Source organism: Triturus cristatus, chromosome 2_2 (assembly GCF_964204655.1).
Source record: "Triturus cristatus chromosome 2_2, aTriCri1.1, whole genome shotgun sequence".
Taxonomy (NCBI): domain Eukaryota; kingdom Metazoa; phylum Chordata; class Amphibia; order Caudata; family Salamandridae; genus Triturus; species Triturus cristatus.
The window spans coordinates 174364152-174383904 of NC_140582.1; the positions used below are offsets into that span (position 1 = coordinate 174364152).

General features: G+C 46.7%; 1 protein-coding gene across 3 annotated transcripts in view; it reads left to right on the top strand.

The window, feature by feature from the left end:
• Positions 1 to 19753, top strand: part of SMARCAD1 (SNF2 related chromatin remodeling ATPase with DExD box 1) — a 683175-nt gene that overhangs the window by 109180 nt on the left and 554242 nt on the right. For all 3 annotated transcript variants that reach the window (XM_085641145.1, XM_085641146.1, XM_085641147.1), the window contains one exon: positions 14818 to 14989. In XM_085641145.1, the coding sequence (XP_085497271.1) occupies positions 14818 to 14989 (172 nt within the window). The remainder of the gene's footprint in view (positions 1 to 14817; positions 14990 to 19753) is intronic.

Genomic DNA, 19753 nt, shown 5'->3' on the forward strand with positions numbered 1-19753 from the left:
ATGCTGCGTCTCCAGATCTAGTACTCTGGTGCCCACCGAATCTACATCCTGCTGGAGGGAGGTCAAACGTTCCGTTAGATCTGCCCGTAGGTGATCCATAGAATATTTTATGTCTTGGCTAAGTTCATTGCGGAGCTCCATTTTAAAGTCTTTGAACAAGCTGAGTAGATCCGCCTTTGTGAGTGCCATAGCTGTGGCGTCGGTGTCCCCTCGCAGCGTCGGGCGTTTGTCTGAGGGACTGAAGAAGTGTGACACTCTACTCGTCGTCCTGCTCGTCGCCTTCTTCGGCGGCATATGGAGTTGACCAACTTGTGAAGCTAGAAAGGGCGGCGATGCTGTAGGAGGCCACAGTTGCAGAAGGTTGAGCGAAGTGGGTTAGACATGGGAAAGGCCGCAGGACAGCAAGGCTTGGCAGCGTTAAGAGTGGCAGTCCCCCATCCATTGGCCCGCTAGGTGGGCTGCACCCCATCGGGCTGGCGCCAGTACCGTTGTGTGGGAGTGCGGCCTTCTCTTGAGAGCTGGTGCAAAGATTCGTGGTCTGTATTCAGCCCAGCTGGATGGGGCGGGGAGGGAGCCCTTCGGATGTTGTTGGCAGTCAGCAACTTAGGGCTACCACTCACAGACCTCTTCGGCCGGCGCAGGGCACACAAACAAGGAGACACCCTCCACAAAACCTCTGCAGTACCAAGCAGGAGAGGCGCCACCGCAGGCGAGCGTATCCGTGGTGATGTAGAACCGAACTATGGGACCCAGGACAGGCCATTAGCGTCGGCAGCCGAGTTGCAGTATAGCCCGAGGGGCGGCAGGTCGTGGCAATTGGAGCAGCTTTAACCGTGGGACAGGCAGTGAGTGCTAGGCCCAGATGATCAAGGAGAGGTGCCAATTGGGAGCTGTGTGTCACTCCCGGCTGCTATTTTGAGGTCAGGCAGGCAGGGGAAGGCAGATTACGTCGGGAGTCGCCTCCGGTGTATCGCCGCTACCGAGGCTCCCGAGGGTGTGTACCACGTATGTCAGCCTGCTGTGTCCCTGAAGTTGCGCCTGTTAAACGTGTATCCTAGTGGGGGCTGCAAACATTGGCGCCTTTAGCAACGCTCAGCCCGCCATTTTGTGCGCCGCCGCCTTCACCCCCTGCTCTGCAGATTTACGCCGCTCCCGTGGCACCAGCAACGATCGGAGCATCCCTGCTGGTGCCCCACACTCTCCGCTTTAGGGAGGGAGCATGAGCATCGCCTAAGCTGTCCTCCAGTCGCCAGTAGCAGGGCCGTAGCAGCGCGTGGACCGGGAGCCGTGACGGTCTATGTCCGATCGGCCATTTTGCCCGGCCATGCCCCCCTACCACTGTATTTTTACGTGGAGTGCTGCCATTTAAATCTTGTACTGCAACGTGGACGCTCATGAAGCACTTCTGGGAAAGGCATTTCACCCATTCACTGCTGCAGGACCTTTTGGTCAGATCCCATTCCACAGACCCTCCACCTTGGGTAGTACTTCTTTTTCAAGATCGGAGCCTGCATTTAAGGAGGCAGTACTACAAGCAGCCATTTGAAGAGCATGTTACTTACCTTTGGTACCTCTCTTTCTGGAGTGTACTCTAATTACAAATTTCTTATCGACCTCCTGCTTCCCCATGTTGTGAAATAGTCTGGTTTTCAAATTAAAAAGGTCTCAAAATGGATTTCTGCACATTGGTACCTCTGATTATTACTGGAAGAGTCCAGAGAAAAACTGGTGTCTGCACCCAGGTGTGATCCTTATATGCACCTCCCTCGTCACTTGATGGCCGGAATTAAGACCACGCAGAACCGCATGGTGCCACCTACAGGGTGCATGGGAGCATTGTGGTTTAAATCTTCCAGATCCAGACTGGCATCTGGGGATATTCTAGAGGTGATGAATCTGTGATTCTATACAGTGTCCACCCAAAAGAGCTTTACCAAAGGTAACTTGTTTTTTCGGAATAAACATATCTGGTCTATCGCTTTGATAATGAAAAATGTCCTAGCTATCGTAACGGAAAGTTTCAATTCTATTAAGGACTCGGAGGCAAGGATTATGCTATTCTTTCTTCACTTTATTGAATAGCAGCCATTTGAAGTTAGAGTAAAACAACTACCATTCCCTTGAAACATTGGGAAAACAACAGTTGAAACAATAGAGTCCAAGGATAGAGTGTCCAATCGTCTGCACCAGGCTCGAGGGTGCTGATAGTCCTCTATCACTATCCATTCCCCCTCTTTCGTTGCTCGAGGCAGGCCAGCAATGACACTTCACAAATCTTGTTTGTTGGAGTCGCCTATGGAAGCAACGGCAGAACGTAAGCAACAGCGATGGCTAATGTTTAGCCCTGTAGGGGGAAATATCACAAATGCATTCCCAGAAAACTTGACAGTTAATGTAAACCGAGACCAGCTAAAGAGCTTACTTACCCCAATACGAGGGAGGGAAGGCTACAACAGAGCCTGTACCCTGGGTGGGATAATCCTTGCCTCTGAGTCCTTAATAGAATTGAAACTTTCCTTTATGATAGCTAAGACATTTTTAATTCTATGTCCGGACCGGAGGCGAGGATTATGCTTCTTTAAAGCTTGCTCACGACCATGTGAGCCATGCCAATAACCGGTTTAAAGTAAAACCGTTTATAGGTATAGTCGGAAGACCAGTCTGCTGCATTCAGAATGTCTTCCAGACGAGTTCCCAGGGTAAATGCTTTAGAGGCCATTGCCCCTCTGGTAGAGTGAGCCCCAAATATACAAAGGTTAATGCCTGCTTCACCCATCTCACCCAACAGCCGATAGAGGGGGCGGATACAGCTTTGTGGGTTTCTTGAGTGCAATGAGCAATTGATGTTCTCCCAGAGGACGGAACTCTTCCGACATTTCCTCATAAGCCTTGAGACAAGAGACAACACACAGTTTCGGAGATTTGGAAAGGCGGACTAAGAAATAGACTTCGTCCCGTATTTACTGCGTCTCTGAATCGTGAAAGTTACCCCGTTGGAGAAAAAAATCCTACCGGAGACGTCCAGTGCCCTGACATCTGAGACCTGTCTACAAGAGACGAGGCAAAGAAGCATGGCTAACTTCACCGAGAGCTCCTTCCTAGAGAGGAACCTATTTGGCTGCCAAGACAGAAACAAGTTCAAGACTTGATTAACATCCCAGAGTTGAGAATAACGAGGTTCTGGAGGTAACGAGAGGCGAATGCCCCTGAGAAGGCGGCAGACTAATGGGTGTTCACCCACTGGAGAGCCATCCACCATGGTATGACCTGCCGAAAAGGCAGAACAAAATGTATTGATGGTCCTATAAGCCAAACCGTCCTCTTCCAGGGCGGCCAAAAAATTCAGACTGGAGGTCACATCTGCTGCCACGGGATTGAGACTCCATCGCACACACCAACAATGCCACCGTCTCCAGGTGGAGCAGTAGCCATTAATGGTACTGTCGTCCCCTGTAATCCGCCAAGCCATCAGGGCTAGGGATCCTTGCTCGAGTAGGGGGTGGGGATCCCCGTTCGGATTGAGAAGGAGAGTTGGAAAGCGGGGGAGAGGGATTGAAGAATCCCAAGAAAGTTCCAGAAGAACTGGAAACCAGACTTGCGATCTCTAAATTGGCGAGACAAGCACCACGTCCGTTCTCTGGCGTCCAACCTGAGCCGAGACCCGTGTGATCATGGCGAACGGGGGGAAAAGCGTACCCTGCTTCCTCCTGCTAGTTCTGCAGGAATGCATCTGTCTTCTCTGCAAGAGGGTCCGGTCTCCAACTGAAGAACCTGGGGAAAGGGTGATCCAGACGAGAAGCAAAGAAATCCACCGAAAAGGGACCCCAGCTGCTCTGGAGATCCGCGAACACCCCCGGGTGTAGCTTCCAGAGACTCTAGTCGTGAAGATGGTGCGAGTGAAAGTCCGCCACTTGGTTGTCTTGTCCGCGAAGATGCTCCGCCATGACGGAGATCTGGTGGTCCAGGCAATACTGCCAGAAGTCTGCCACCAGGTTGGAGCGAACTCTCGATCGCGTGCCCCCAAGATGGTTGATATATCGGACCGCCAAAATGTTGTCTATCTTGAGCAGGACTACGGACCGGATGGAATCCTTGGTCTAGAACTGGATCGCGAATGAGCCCGCTAAGAGCTCCAGACAGTTGATGTGCAACCGTTGTTCTTGCGGTGACCACACCCCTCCTGTGGTAAATTCGCCACATCCCGCGCCCCAGCTGGCGTCTGACTCTATAATAATATCTGGTGCGCAACCGAATATGGCTCGCCCATTCCAGGCTTCCATGTTGGTGAGTCACCACTGGGAGTTCCTCTTTGGCGTCTGCCGAGAGGCCCACTTTTTGTGAGTAGGAAAGGCCCCTGCATAGGTGCGTGGCCTTGAGGCATTGGAGGGCCCTGTAATGGAGCAGGCCCGTAAATATAGCCTGGATTGAGGCCGAAAGGAGATCCACTATCCGAGCTAGCTGCCTGAGGGAGACCTGGGTCTGAGATAAGTCTCGGAATCTCCTGCCGAATCTTTGTCATTTTGTGAGATGGTAGGCTGAGAGTAGACTCCACGGAGTCGATCAAGAAACCGAGAAAAACGACCTTCTGGGTTGGGACCAGAGAGGACTTGGTTTCGTTGATCACAAAGCCGAGTCTCTCAAGGAGATCGACCGTGGACTGCAGTTGGCGAGAGAGATTCGTGGGATACTGGGCCATCAGGAAGATGTCGTCCAGGTACACAATGAGCCTCATTCCCGACGCCCGCAGGCATTCTATCATTGGCCGGAGGACCTTGGTAAAACACCAAGGGGTGGAAGAAAGGCCGAAGGGAAGAGTGGTGAACTCATACGTCCTGCTCTGCCAATGAAACTGCTGGAACCGTCGGTGCAGCGGGAAGATATGAATTGCAAGATATGCGTCCTTGAGATCGAGGCGCGCCATCCAGTCGCCTGGCCGGAGAATATCGCGAAGGCGGTGGATCCCCCTCCATTTTGAAGTGGCGGTAAACCAACCACTCGTTGAATTCACATAGGTTGATGACGGTATGTTGACCCCCGTCGGTCGGTCTTGTCCACCAGGAAGAGGTTGCTGATAAAACCTCTGGGATGGGGACGAGTTTCTGTGATCGCCCCTTTGTCCAGAAGAGACTGGACCTCCTGATCAACTAAAGTGGCGTCTGTCGACGAAAAACAGAGCGGGTCTGGGGTAACGGATTGTGCGGGTTCCCTGTGAAACTCTATGTGGAATCCCTTGACTGTTTGCAAAACCCAAGCGTCCCCCGTGATGGAAGTCCAGGCCTGGAAAAAATGCACCAGACGGCCCCCCACTTTTAGAAGGGAGAACACTCACTGGAAGAGTTGGAGGCGCCACCGCCTTTACAGCCTCTGTTTTTGCAGCGTCGTCCTCTTGTTGGGTAAAAATTCCCAAATCTGGTTTGGTCTCGGTACTGACCGTGGTTGGAGCCTTGTCCCCTGTTCTGGTGCGGTTGCCAGACGAGTGGCCCCTTCCTCGTCCGCCCCCTCAGAAAACCCGAGGGCTAAAGACCTTTTTTATCGAGTACTGCACTTTGTCTAAAGATGAAAAGGTGTTCACGAAGCACCCTAGTTCATTAATAAAAGGTTCCCCAAAAAGGCCGCCTTGTTGTATGAGGTCTACCTTAATCAGCAGGGACCTGCGCCGTTCTGTGGATACAGCGCAGTTGGCGTTGCCAAGGAAGACCACTATTCGCTGGGCCCAAGAAGAGGTATTCAGGTGAGATCAGGGCCCCCGACAGTTTTGCATCCTCCGCCATGTCCAGTATTTTCGTGACCAGGCCTAGGGCGTCGAGGAGCTTGTCTTGACCAGCGCCCCAAGACCTGTCAATGCCCTTCCTCAGGTGTTCGACAAACTTTTGAAGGAACGTGGCCATGCGCGGGTCGATATTAGGAGTGGCTGCCACTTTATCCACAAGAGAGGGCCGAGGGCACTCCGCTCTGAGGGCGTTGCGAGCCGAGGCCTCCAGTGGCCGACGGATCCGGCTGGCAACGTACTGAGCCACTTTGTCAGAGAGGGCCCAGTCCGAGGATCTTGAATGAAGAATGTCATCCGGGTCCAACATATCTGCACAGAGGCTCTGGGTGTCAAATATGGGCGCAGGGCGGGAGGGACGCCATGTGCATGATGGGCCAGCGGCCTCATTGTCGTCGTCTTGGTCCCAGTCCATAGGAGTAGTGGGTGCCACAGGAGGAACAGTACTTGCCGGAAACACCTGCTTGAGGCGATCGAAGGCATCTGCGTCTACCCCGGCGTCCTTGGCCCGTTGACGGGTGGAGACTGCTGGTCAGCGGGCGATCCGCCAGAGGGAGAGGCAGCCGGTAAGTTCTGGGCGGCATTCGTAATCTTGTCGCAGGCCTGCTGAATCTGGAGGGATGGACGCTCCTCTAGGGGAGTCATGCCTTGCTCCACCGCCTTGTGGATGGATGCATCCACTGCGTCATAAAATTCCTCATCCCACTGTAGAGCTGTAAGTGGGTCCTCCTACCACTGATCATCCTGGTAAACACCGTCTTGGTAAGTATCCGTCAGGCCTACGCAAGTGAACGACGCTGTACCAGGTAAGTGGTTAGGCAAACAGAGGGTTAACCTCAAGTTAAGGGGGGCTGGGTGTCAGCCTGAAAATTTGGGTGGGGAGAGCTCGCAATACAATGGGCTGGAAGCCCGGGGACCCAACATCCCTGGAGCAGTAGATTGGAGGGCCGTCTGCTAATTAGGGTCCCAGCAGGCCAGTAGACCTACAATACTGACTCTGAGCAACAGAGCGGTATGAAGGCCTAAAGGTACCGGTCCCCGAGGCAGAAGGAAAGAAACTGCAAATCAAGCTGCCTAACCGCAGACTACAGACCCGGATGAAGCGGGCGTTCAATGGGGGCGTGCGCAAGGAAACACAGCTGTCTAATGACAGTAATGAGCAGACCCACGTCGCGGGTGTAATACCACGCACGCCACCGGCCGGAGCTCGACTAGGCGCTCCCTAGCGGTGGGAGGTGCACACCACGAGCCAGCACCGAAACTCACGGTCGCTGGGAAGCTCAGGCGCTCCCACGGCTGAACGCCAGTCAGCCGAATAATGGGTGACTCGTAAGTTGAAAGCACAGTAAACTGAGGTAACTGATCAAATTGAGGCGGGTGCGCTTGTACGATAGAAACGCTCGGCACGCATGACTGCATTCAGCTGAGAGAACAGGTCGCGCTAGTAGCAAAGGACAACAAAGGCTCAACAATAAAATAAACAGTACAATACGGCCAAGAGCACTAGCGCCAAAGCACGCATAACACTAGGCATAATCACTGTATGTAGAAGTCCAACACAAAATAAGTAATAGAGCATTCAAACAGCAATCTGAGAGAGAGAAAAATAATTTAACTTATCTGGCTGCCGAGCAGCGAAGAAAGAGGGGGAATGGATAGTGACAGAGAACTATCAGCACCCTGGAGCCTTGTGATTGGTGCAGACGATTGGACACTCTATCCTTGGACACTATTGTTTCTTCTGTTGTTTTCCCAATGTTTAATGGGAATGGTAGTTGATTTACTCTAACTTCAAATGGCTGCTATTCAATAAAGTGAAGAAAGAATAGCATAATCCTCTCCTCCGGTCTTGACATCGAATTGACTTGTCACCATAAGCAACCAAGTCCTTTTGTATTGAGCATAAACCTTTCACAATAAAAACATTGCAATACAAGCACTGTTTGTTTCAGTAGAAGCACATGACTTCTGCTAAATTAAAAGCTAAAGCCCCTCTCTCACTAGTGTTTCTTAAAAAACTTTTTCTGTTGATCACATAAGATCGGACAACAACTCCATTGTCAAGACATGAACATTGGGCTAAAAAAGAAAACGCCATAGAGTATCAAACATCTTGAGGACATCCAGTGTGTTAGTGAATTTAAGCCTTGCTTCATGGCAAGGGTCATCCCTAATGTTGTTGTCTATTTTCTCTAACTTTATCCTATTTGGCCACAACCTACGTTTACAGATTTTTTTTCCCTAACAATATTACCATGGATTATTCTTTAAGTATTGTTAGGTTACTGCTATAATAAAAAGATAAAACAACTATTCTCTGCAAGCCATTATGATTTCTGTTCGGCGTTGTCACATAGTCTGCCAAGAGACGACTTCGCATATGCTTGTCACCAATATTTTGAGAAAATACTTAATTGGTCACAAATCAGACTCCTGTTGGTTTTCTATGTAATTTGAATGATTCTAAGAAACAAAGATGTTCAGGAAGTGTAGGAGAGCAGTTGTATTTCACATTATATTTCGCACCTCCTGTCTGTCAAGGACAGATAATTTGTCCTGTACGTTGCGGCTTATCAGAAGGCACCAGCGTTTGATAAGCCCCAATAAGCTCGAAATGTGTAGTGAGTATGCGGTCTTTCGAATCCTGGCACCGAGTACACGTTCTGTACCGGAAGCCGCTTCCGGTACAGAACGCTTACTCTGCGCCAGGAGGTGTGAAATATAATCACTGGATACTATCAATGAATTTTAAATTGAATAGAGGATTTATTGACCAGCCAGGTTGGAATTATAACCGACAGAGAGGTGATTGAATCTAGAACATACAGAGCCAGACAGCCCTGAAGAAGTCGAAAGATAACCACACGACGAAACGCGTGTTGGCTGGGCGTTGTTGAATTAAAGACAAAGAAAAAACTAAAAAAGACATTACTTGCTTTCGTTCTTGTGCTCCAAATATATGATGAACTTTCATTGAATATTAGAGCGTGTGCATAGGGCAAGAATTAATTACTTGACGGGCCCTAGGGTCCAGCATTTTTCGGGGGTCTAGGGTGTTTTTCCTCACCTATTGCACCACATAGATTACGGAGAAGAGCATACTGACGCTAACTTGGTAGGTGCCAATTTTCCTAGTCAACAACACCCCCTTGGCACCAGTACCATAGCTTGGAACTTCTCACCTTCTTGGCTGTATCTCAGATCTTCTCACTGTCTGTCCAAAGCTCAGAGCTGGGTGTAGTTAAGAGTTTTTCTCACAGTTCGATGTTGATAAAATCTTCTCTCCTGCATGGTTCACTGCAGGTCTGTATCCCAGTATCTAGTGTGAATAGAGTCCAGGAGGAAATCCTAGCGACTGCAGATAGTTGAGAGGTATCATTTACACCTCTTAATAGGTTACGCATGGTTGGCCTTGCAGGTCCACTGGGCAGTTTTGGCTATTATTGACAAATAGGAAGGAGTGGTCCTCACCGTCAGGCTCCTGTGTGGATAGATAATGTCCTTGCATTGAAATCTAGGGGTCATAGAAGGTGAGTGGACATTATAAATGCTGTCTGTTTATAATGTCTTGGAAAAGCACGTGTGTTTAACGTTCTGTAGTAAAGCTATCCATATCTTAGGAGGACTGAAATAGAAGGGTTGATACCTGTCGACTACAATGTTCTTCTGGTAAATGTAGGCCTTAGTGGTAGGATTTTCTTGGGTCCATAAGAAGCGATCCTTATGGCCAACATCTCTTGTGGCATCCAGTTCAGTGTCAATGATGGGGCTCAGATTCTTAATCGATTCCTGAGGGTGGAATGTTGGGTTTTAATAATGCCACCAAGGGTGTGATAAAATGTGGAATTCTTCCCTATTGTTTTTGCTTCTGGCGGTAGCCAAGACCCTTTCACTTTACTAAAATATATGTATGTTAAATACTTAGAGGGACTTTCAACCAGCGCTCTTCATCCATTGGTCTGTTGTCATTCATATTTTTCATTCACTCACTACATTATACAGCATCGGGCAGTAGTCAACCCACTTCAGCTATTGGTTAACTTCACTGTGAGTGTCTGCAATCATATGTCTTTTGGAACATTAAAGGCCATCTCTTTATGAACTGACATCTCTACTTTGTTTTTCAATTCCTAATTTTGCTTTTATTTAATATTTTTAGTTTATGGTTACACAAAAATCTCAGTAACATTGTAACAAAATGGTACCCAATGCTTAATTCCCAAAACTTGCCTATGATGCTCACGGCTGTTCAGAATGAAAAATTGATTTTATGTTGATAATATAGTATTCTCAATAACACAAGGGTAAAAAACATTTCCATTTACAACATCAACAACTGTAACTCAATCTGCGAGACCTATTGCATTTGTAATGCTTGTTTTTTCTGTGGCCAGGGATAGTGGAATCAACCCTGGGGATTTATAGGGGGAACAGTGAAGGAGCTGGGTGAGTGTGTGTGGGGAGGCCAAAGCACCATAGGAGGGAACACAAAAGCAACAGGAGTCCTCTGTAGGGGACGGAAAAGCAACACAGAAAGAACAGGTGGGGGGAAGCAATGGGGAGAAGCACACAAGTAAGCACACGGGGAAGGAAGTGGGGAGAATCATTCTAGAAACAAATAGCAAGACTGAGTGCAGGGGGAGAGATGTATGAGGAAGACTGCTCAAAATCACAGTGTATGCTTCACACAACAGAAAAAAGTTGTGCTTGGAAAGTAACCAGTGGAAGCAGCAATGGCAGCCAATTGAAGAAATTGTAAAGTGGCAGTGCTCCATAAGAGGGACAAACTCGAAATTGACAAGCTGAGACACAAATAAGAAGCAGGCAAATGAGTGACAAGAAGACAACTAATGGTAACCAATGGGGGGGCACCAAGCCCTTCTAAAATCTTGGTAATTCACAATATGCTTAGCAACGGCAGTGCATTTGCTGCCTAGTAGGCTCGACCTAAAAAATGGCAATTGTTCTGCTAGCAAACCTTTCACTGCTGATGAACAGGGTGTGTTGGAGGGAGGTTATGAGTTTGAATCTCAGTTAAGCTGACTTACAAGTTAAGTAACATAAATGGGGTAATAGTAACGTCTCTTGTTCACAGTGCTTAGAAATGACAAATGTTGGCTTTTAGTTCTGTGAATGAAGTAAGTTAATAATACCAGGCAGGCATGTGCCTATAAGGTTAAGTAATTTGATGCCGTTGTATATTGTGCATAGTTAAGGATTTTCACCATCTACTACACAATACATCCTCTGGAACATAATCTGTATGTTATATTTGATAAAGTAGCTCATGCCATACTTCATAAGTATATTGCAAAGGGGAACCAGACCGAAGGCTGATTTCATTTATACCGTCTCATGGAACTCAGAGGTGACTTGTAACATCCTTATAATGTATAGCAGGGGTTATTTGATTACATTTAATACATGCTTGCACCATGACCTTTCCCACAAATCACTTTAATCCTTGGTTTGATGCTTTTTCATATGTAAGAGATAGGGCATCTGTAAACATGAAGAATACATTTAGAATCTCTACTACAAAATTAAACTCCTCAATAGGAAGTTATACATGTGTTGCAAAATAATAGAATTAGTTTAATATAAGTGAGTTAAAAAAAACTGTAGCTCAGAATGTGTAGAAACATGCATAGAGATTCTATCTTACAAGTACCTAAAGCGAAAAATATACATGTTGCCATTAATAAATTCTTCAGTTTATCACTGTCCATCTAGAAAGATCGAGCAGAAGAAGGAAAAGATGTGTTATTTTCGTTGTTTAAACTGCAGCTTTAATTATTCTGTGTCCTCCCTTTTCCCTTGGCTGCTGTGCTGGCTCTATCAGTAGGCGTTTTGACATCAGAACTCAACTGTAATAAGTTAAACGGCTAAGTCGTTTTGTTTTACAGGCGACAAGGGACGTCGTAAGTCGCAAGGAATTAGAGATGTGCTTTTATATAGGGATTGCACACTTCCGTGTATTAGAAGGAAATTAAATATAGGCTTTTATAATGGGATTGCATGCTTCCATGTATTGCAACAAAGTATTGCTAGATCAAAGTGACCTTTTAATTAAATAAAGTACTATGTGCATATAGGATTGCGTTGTGCTGTGATACCATGTGTGGTGTAAATACATTTGCCTGATTGGCAAAAAAGACTTAACGAAATAAGATGGCTGTTACCTTGTTCCAATGGAAGACATTCATAAATTGCTTGTGAACAATCTTTTTCATTGTTTCTGCCCAGCGGCAGTCAGTGGGGGGGGGGAAAGTGTGAACCGCTTTACACCCATTCAGTGTTCATTGCACTGACTCGTGTTGCATTTTTGCATTTCTTGTAAGTTGACTTGCACTGTTTTCAAGGCACTTGTCCGGAGAGTACCAGTTTTTTGGGCAGAAGCTTCAGATTACTTATGATATCTTGCACACTTATTGTAAATGTGTACTCCGCTTGGACATTCCAGAGCTTAAAAGAATCACAAACTTTTTAAGTGTACGTTTATATGTAGTTCTACACAGGTCGAATTTCATTCTCTGCACTGTCTCCTCTGCCTCAAACATTTTAGTATTCCTGAAATGGTGAAATCCTATTTTTGTCTGATTTTCTTTTTGAACGGCTGATGGGACCATAAATTGGCCTTCCGAATTGGGCCTGGAGTGTCCTATGTAATGTTTCATTATTTGAAAATATATATATTTTATTCTATGCTTTTATTTTTTCATATTTTTAATTTTGTTTATTGCTTCGACATATTGTATGCAAATATCACTTAAAGCAATAATTTGCTGTTAGTTGGGTGAGGGCTGTAATTAAAAAATGTTCCATAAAAATAAAAAATCGCACAGCTTTTCTTATTTACGCTTTATGTATTTTCTAAAACTTTCAGACCTGCTTTAGATAACTTCCTGGGTATGATGGTTGAGCATAGAATAGCATATAGATAATGCCACAAATATTGTCACATGGATTGCATTTTGCAACATAATATACTGTATCATTTTCCTTTGTCATGGTCCCCAATTTAGCCAATTCTGCCACGCTATTTGGCCCTTCACTCATGCAGAACTTTTTTGAAGAAGATTTTCTCAGATGGTCGTATAGCAAAATAAAAGCATGCTGTTAAACCAAATATTTACTATTGCTGCTGTTAGAACAAGGTTGACAAACATGATTGTTATCTATTATTGTTAGACCATTGTGTGATATTCCTTGTTTGGAGAGATCAAATGTCCTTTAATGAAATTACCCTCTTTGCCTTTCTTAAAGTTTCTTGTTTGATAACCCATGTAGACTGTTCCACACTGAGAGTGGATTGCTAAAACTCTAAATACTGGGAAATGCATGTAAAAACTAGTTGAGTATTGTATGTGACTTACAGGTGGTAACGGAATCCATTTTCAACATGGGTGAACTTGCACTTGAGAGGCTTCGGTTATAATCATTACTGTAATTTTCTACTTTGTAAATCACTGTGGATTCGTTTTTTTCCCCACTTTCCACCATTCTTTAAGTCTGCTTAATTGTGAGACTGTACTACTGTTCTGCCCAAACTCAAGGGACATTCTTTTGAACCAATTCACAAGTCTAAGCTGATACTTGTGAGCTGAAAAATTTCCTTTATGTTAGTGGTACCATCTGTCCAATGAGTCTGTCAGAGAGACATTTTCATCTTTCACAAGTTTTCACAAAGATGAGATTGTCTGAAGATAACCCGTAGTTTATAGCAGGATCACCTACAGATATTCACCTAAACAGTGTAATCAAACTTAACGTGTTTGTTCATGATCTCTTAATGGGATCATGTGAAATAAATGGATAGAGCCCCATAATGTAGAAAGGAGGAGTACGTGTTCATCTCTTTTGTTTATGCCTATAAAGGGCAAGTAATATGCACATATTTGATTTGCTGTTAGAGCGAAGCTAACCGAAAGCTTGATCAATTATGAATTGTAGCTCGCTCTGCCAGACGTATTGCAGAAACCACATGGTTTACATTGATATTTCTGCATTAGAAAGTGTCAGCGTTGTAACTTGGTGGATCCTGCATATTGATCAATATCTACTGGTTTAACATCCAGTGCAGATGAGATACCTAGCTGAGAGGCGATGCTGCTGAAACCCTTTTTAAGTAAGGGAGCTTCTCACCTGTCACATTCCATATTTAATTTACTGTTTGCTGGTTCTGCTGAAAAACAGCTATAGAAATTAAAATCCAGTGCTCGTAAAGAAAGGGTGTAGGAGAGATATAGTTAGTAACATTCTTGTATCCTGCGACTGATTGATAAGAAAAGTTTGCCCACCCTGCCCCTGAAGTTTTGAAGTCATTGATCAGATCTTTTTGCTGAAAGCCCTGTGCCAGTCCTAAAAAAGAGTGGTGCACCATCTCCTCTACTTGAAATGGTGTAAGGATTTGTCAGACCCTGCTGTGGGACTTCCCTTGAAGACATTTGTCAATACTTGCTGAAGCCCTCAGCTTGTTACAGTCTCACGGAGAAGCTGACGAAGTAACATTTTGGTGAAACTCAGATGAGAATTTCCTCTGTGTAAGAACCAAACACTCCCCTCCCTGCTTATCCCAAATGGATTGCGCACGAATTTGTCCTATTGCAGGATTTACTGGTACAGCAAAATGGTGGCCTGCCAGAGAGAATCGAGCTCTGAGAACTTTTAGGCTAAAATATAAATTTGTAAACTGGGCCAAATCCATGCCACAAGGCACGTTTCCATTGTTAATCAGTGAGGCCCTCTACCCTTTACGACTGCCTTCTTCCTCTTATTTCTTCATCTGCTACATGTGTAATTTAATTATATTTACATTCACTGCATCTAAATGTATATTATGTAGGTATCTTAAATAATTTAGCTTGCTTAGATTGGTCTCCGGCTGTTGAATGCTTCTGGATCAACAATACTGTCTTCTGGCTGATTGGTCACATTTTAAGAATGGTATGGCTTAAACATAGTTTTTGTGTCAGCAGCATAATATTGATGCAAAAGACACACAAATTACAGATGTTATTTTAATTATTGTTTTTTTAATTTGTTTTCAGAAATAGCAGTTCCAGAGACTCCAGAGTCAAAAATGCTTAATAATTCAGTTATTATGAAAGAAAAACAAGTTAATTTACCAGAAGTAGACTCTGAAGGGGAGTATGTGGCACCTGAACACTTCTCTGATGAAGAGTGCGAAAGTTCAGCCAAGGGGGACAAAGAAATTACAATGTAAGTAACTTTGGTAAATTCAAAAATAACTCCTGACTCTCATGATCTCTCAAGACAGTCACGTTTTTCTGAAACTTCAGCTTCTGAAAAACATTGCTCTTAAACTCCTCCCCAAACTGTTGCTGCAAACCTTTGTAAATGTTCTGGTTCTATCTTATCACTCTGTAGGAAAGTAGGATCTGCTTCTATGGTTACCATCACTTTTTGCTTGATGTAATGCTGTTTCTGACTAGTCTGACTGAAATCCGGCTAATCAGGACCCCAGTCTCTCTGCTTTCTCCCCTAAATTGTTATGGTAAGTACTTTCGTACATCCCAGGTTGGATCCTGGGGTACCCTTATAGGTCCCTAGTATTTGGTACTAAGGTACCCAGGGCATAGGTACCCCAGAGGTCCCCCATAGGCTGAAGCATGTATTATGATACCTATGGGAGATCTATCACTACAGGCATGCCTTTGCTGCCTGTGTAAGCTGGTGCTAGCACCACTTACGTAAGATATAGGATTCATGATATCTAGGGTCACTGTACTTAACACCTATAGGTCACCCCTACAGCAGGCGTTCTCAATCCTGAAGGTAGGGTGCTCAGTTCTAATTGTGAGTGCCCATGCATGAGCAGGACACCCCTACAGACTTCGGGGTCCATTTTCTCGGGTTCTAAGTGGGACAGCCATATAACACATGGAGGGGCACCGCGTCATTATGCGATGGTCATCTTGAAACTGGCTTGATAGAACCCTGTCATGTTTGGTATCATACCTGTTGGAATCATACCCCCATCGTAAACGGTGTGGGGCTATGATTCCAAGCACTGCAAAGGCCCTCTGTTAAGACCTCAGTGCTCCCGGTACCAGTCTTCTCGACCCGGACAGCACAACATGGCCGCTGCCGACCAGAGGCACGATTCTGCCCTCCTGCTGCTGAGCAAAGCTCGAGAAAGGAAGGCAGAACAATATGCATCCTGTCACAGGGAGGTGTGACCACCTCCCAGACAGGGTTTAGTGTTTTGGGACAGGGTGAGTGCGCTTGCCAGCACCACATAGTCTGCGTGCAGGGCACATTTGGTTCCCTCCATGCATAGTCAAGTTCAAACCAGTTGAGGGAGCTATTGGCTCTCGCTCTGGCGCAAAACTGGACAACGTACAGGGAGTATCCTCCTCCTTTTCCAGCCCTCCTTAGGGAGGGACCCCTGGATCGTCCCAACTCTTTCCTTAGGGTATTTAAGGACTTACCTGAGGGTGGGGTCCCTAGATTCGTCGTGGGGCACGATTCAATTCAGACACAACTTCAACCGTCCGGGCACTCTGGACTTCGCTCTGGGCATCAAGCGTGCAACCGGGAAGACTCCTCCTTCTCTCTTCCCCCTGCTAGTCTGCTGCAACATCCGTGCCTGTGCTCCATGCAGGAAATCTTCCAAGGCCTGTGGGCATCCAAGACACTTGAAGGAATCCCCCTTGAAGTGAAGGAGTCATTTCTCTGCATCTGCAGGCACCCCAACATAACCTGACCGGTCTGCTGATCCTGGGGTCCCACGGACGCCAAAAGGCTCAGCAGCTCAGGTGGTGTTTCCTCACGTTCCTCGAGGCCAGCCCTGTCCTCTCACCAAGTTTGCGGCCAGTATCCCTCGTCGGAGCCGCTGGAACCGAACCCCTGTGAACCGTGTCGACTTGCCATTGTAAAGGCTTATTGGCTTCCCACCATCAAGATCTTTGAGCTCCAAGTAGCTCCAACCTCAAGCATCTCCAGTGACCAGAATCTTCGACCACAACGCTTGTTTGCACCATGGGCCTGCTTCTTTAGTAGCTGCTCGAGGTCCTTTTGCAACTCCAGTTCCTCCGGCCTATGGGCCCTGTTGAGGGTCACATTTTGAATTATTTGGGCACCCCTGATTGCTCGGGGTCTGCCCTGACTCCCCTGCTTGTGGTGAGTCTCCTGAACCTTGCTGGTTCTGACATTGCACCTTCTTTTACTCCTTCGTTGGTTGTAGTTACCAAGGCTTGTTGGTGCTCCCGACGGACGCCGACCCCTCAACTCTCGACATCTGACGTGGGACAGCTTGTGTACGGCTCCTGGTCTTCCACAGCATGGCATAGACTCTGTCCCCTCTGCTTGCAGGTTCTTCACATCTTGAATCTACCTTTGGGTTCCACTGGACACTTTCACCTTCTCCAGCAATGGCATCTTTCTTAAGTCTCCCATTGAGTTTGACAACGGTTTCCGACACCACTTCACACCTATGCACCCGGCATTCCCTGGTGTAATCATCCTGGTTCCTAAGGTATCAATGGGCGGGGTGGCTCTCCAACCTCTTGGCTTGCACGGGGTTTCTTCAGAATCCACTGGGAAGGGTCCTCTTTCTTTAAAATTGCAATTGCGACTTACACGCTGATTTGTACGGAGAACGTGATCGTGTTCGTACTCTGCACGCGACCTCTGTGGGGCTCCTCGATACTCACCTTGGGTGGTTCCTTGGGTCTCCGGTTCTTCTATGTCCTCTGAGTATTGTCTGACTCAAGTCGTTGTTCCCGTACCACTATTTTAGTTTGTGGTTTGGTCTCTCCCTGGGGACCACTGTGTATTCTGTGCTATTTACATGGTTCTATTGCAAACTATTGTGTGCATTGTGTATATCTCTGGTTTGTCACGTATTGGTGTCCTAGTGGGGGAGTGCGAGGCCATCCTGGGATCCGACCAGTCACCGGCGGATGATGGCCTGGTCACTGTTCTATCTTCTGCTGACTCTGGACATGTTAACTCTATGCCAGCACCTATTGTGCCGGAAATGTTCCGTTGTAAGCCTACTGCAAGAGTTGCTAAGGGGGTTGGTAAAGCGGATGTGCTTGAGGGTTCGATTGTTGGGGACGATACTCTATTGTGTGATTCAGTTGATACACAGAGTAGTGTTCCTGCTGTTCCTTGCTTTAACAGGTTTTCTCCTTTGATGAACGAACAGGTTGTCGCCAGTGGGGTCTCATGTGAACCTTTGCCGCATTCCCCTCCAATCCCCTTAGGCAATTCTATCGACTCATCTGTTAACCCCTTATTAGACCTCATAAAAACGGTTAACCTGCTGAGAGATGAAGTCAGCGCATTGAAAATAGTGATAGAGTCTCTGACTAGCAAAGCAGGGTTGTGTTCTGTTGTCCCACACCCTGTCCCTGCCACTATTTTACCTAACCCCTCTCCTGCTCCAGATAATCCCTTAGGAACTCAGGCTGATAGGTCAGGTCTTCTTAATCCTCGCCCTAAGGGTTATGCCACTTATAGTAATGTAGTGAAGGCCGATACAAACCACATTTTGGTTCGTTCACCTGACAACACCAAATGTTCTTTGCAGGACAGAACAAGTCGTCCAAAGAGGCTGGGTGCGAGAAGTGACCATGACACCTTTGACCAGGGGACTCGGGGGGGGGGGGGGGGGGGGGGGTCGGGGTGATTGTAATGTCCCACCCAAGGGCTACGCCGTAGATTGCCCCAACATAATTTACATGACCAATGTCCCCAAATTGCCACCTAACGGCGGCGCCGAGTCCCCTGAGTCGCTGACCAACAAGGCAATCCATTGGTTGAGACATGTGAGGGGCTGTCGTTCAGTTATTAGGGAGGATATCTCCAGAGCTACTAGATTTTCTTCATTCAGGGCTTCTGTGGATTGCATTGAACTAGCTCTTAAAAGCAATTACCTTGCTGAAAATCTCCTAGCCCTTGAGTTTAGAACTTGTCCCCCAGAAGGTTCTTCCATCCAACTGCGAAGCTATCTCTCGCATGATCTAGGGGGGTCGAAGCGAGGCCTATGTAGCGATAGGGTCATAGATGGTTCATCCCTGGATATCAATGACTGACTACATAGTGAGGGGGGTGTTGGCTTTTGGGACAGGTGCGAGAGGGTGAGGGTCACTGATCACCAGGAGTCCATTATGGCTGACCCTTGCATTGACCCCTGTCCTATACCCGCCCACCAAGTGGCTACAACTTTGAGTAGCAGTCATTCTGTCTCTGCTCCGGAATCTTGTCAGGGGTTTGATCAACCCGCTAGTAGCCTTTTAGCAGATTCGCAACTCACTATCCCTGATATTGCCGGTCTTCCTTTGGCTGGTGGCTCTCTTTGTTCTTGGAATATTGCTGGTTTGAATTCCAAGCTAGCCATTTCTGATTGGGTAGTCTTTATTAACACAATGGACATTTGTATATTCCAGGAGACTTGGCTTCTCGAACCACGCTTTTGTATGGGCTACTTAAATTTTCACATCCCGGCAACCAAGGGATCCCACGGGCGTCCTTCAGGGGGTTTAACTATCTGGTTAAGAAGCGAATTGTGTTTGACCACTAAGCTTCTCCACACGGGAAGTAGTGATATCCAACTGTTGAGGTTGGATCTTGGATTATTGGGCATAATCGACATATATAATGTGTACGCAAGGAGCTCCAGAGGTGCAAAATCTTCGGTCATTGACGACTTACTTCGCCTGGTTGATCTTTATTCAGCTGACACCTTCGTTATCGTTGCAGGTGACTTTAACGTATCATTCGAACCTCTTGTTGATAATAAGTGGGACCTACAGGATACTGAAGAGTTAAGTTGGGGTATCCCCCCCCTGGAGTTGTCCCCTATATCAAGATGCTCAGAAGTCGTCATCCAGATTAATTCCCTTTGCATGGAAAGGGGCCTGAGGGCTCTGAATGGTAGGATGCCAAGCGATCGCGAGGGTGCCTGCACATTTAATAATGGGCTGAGCAGGAGTCGAATTGATTACATTTTGGCTG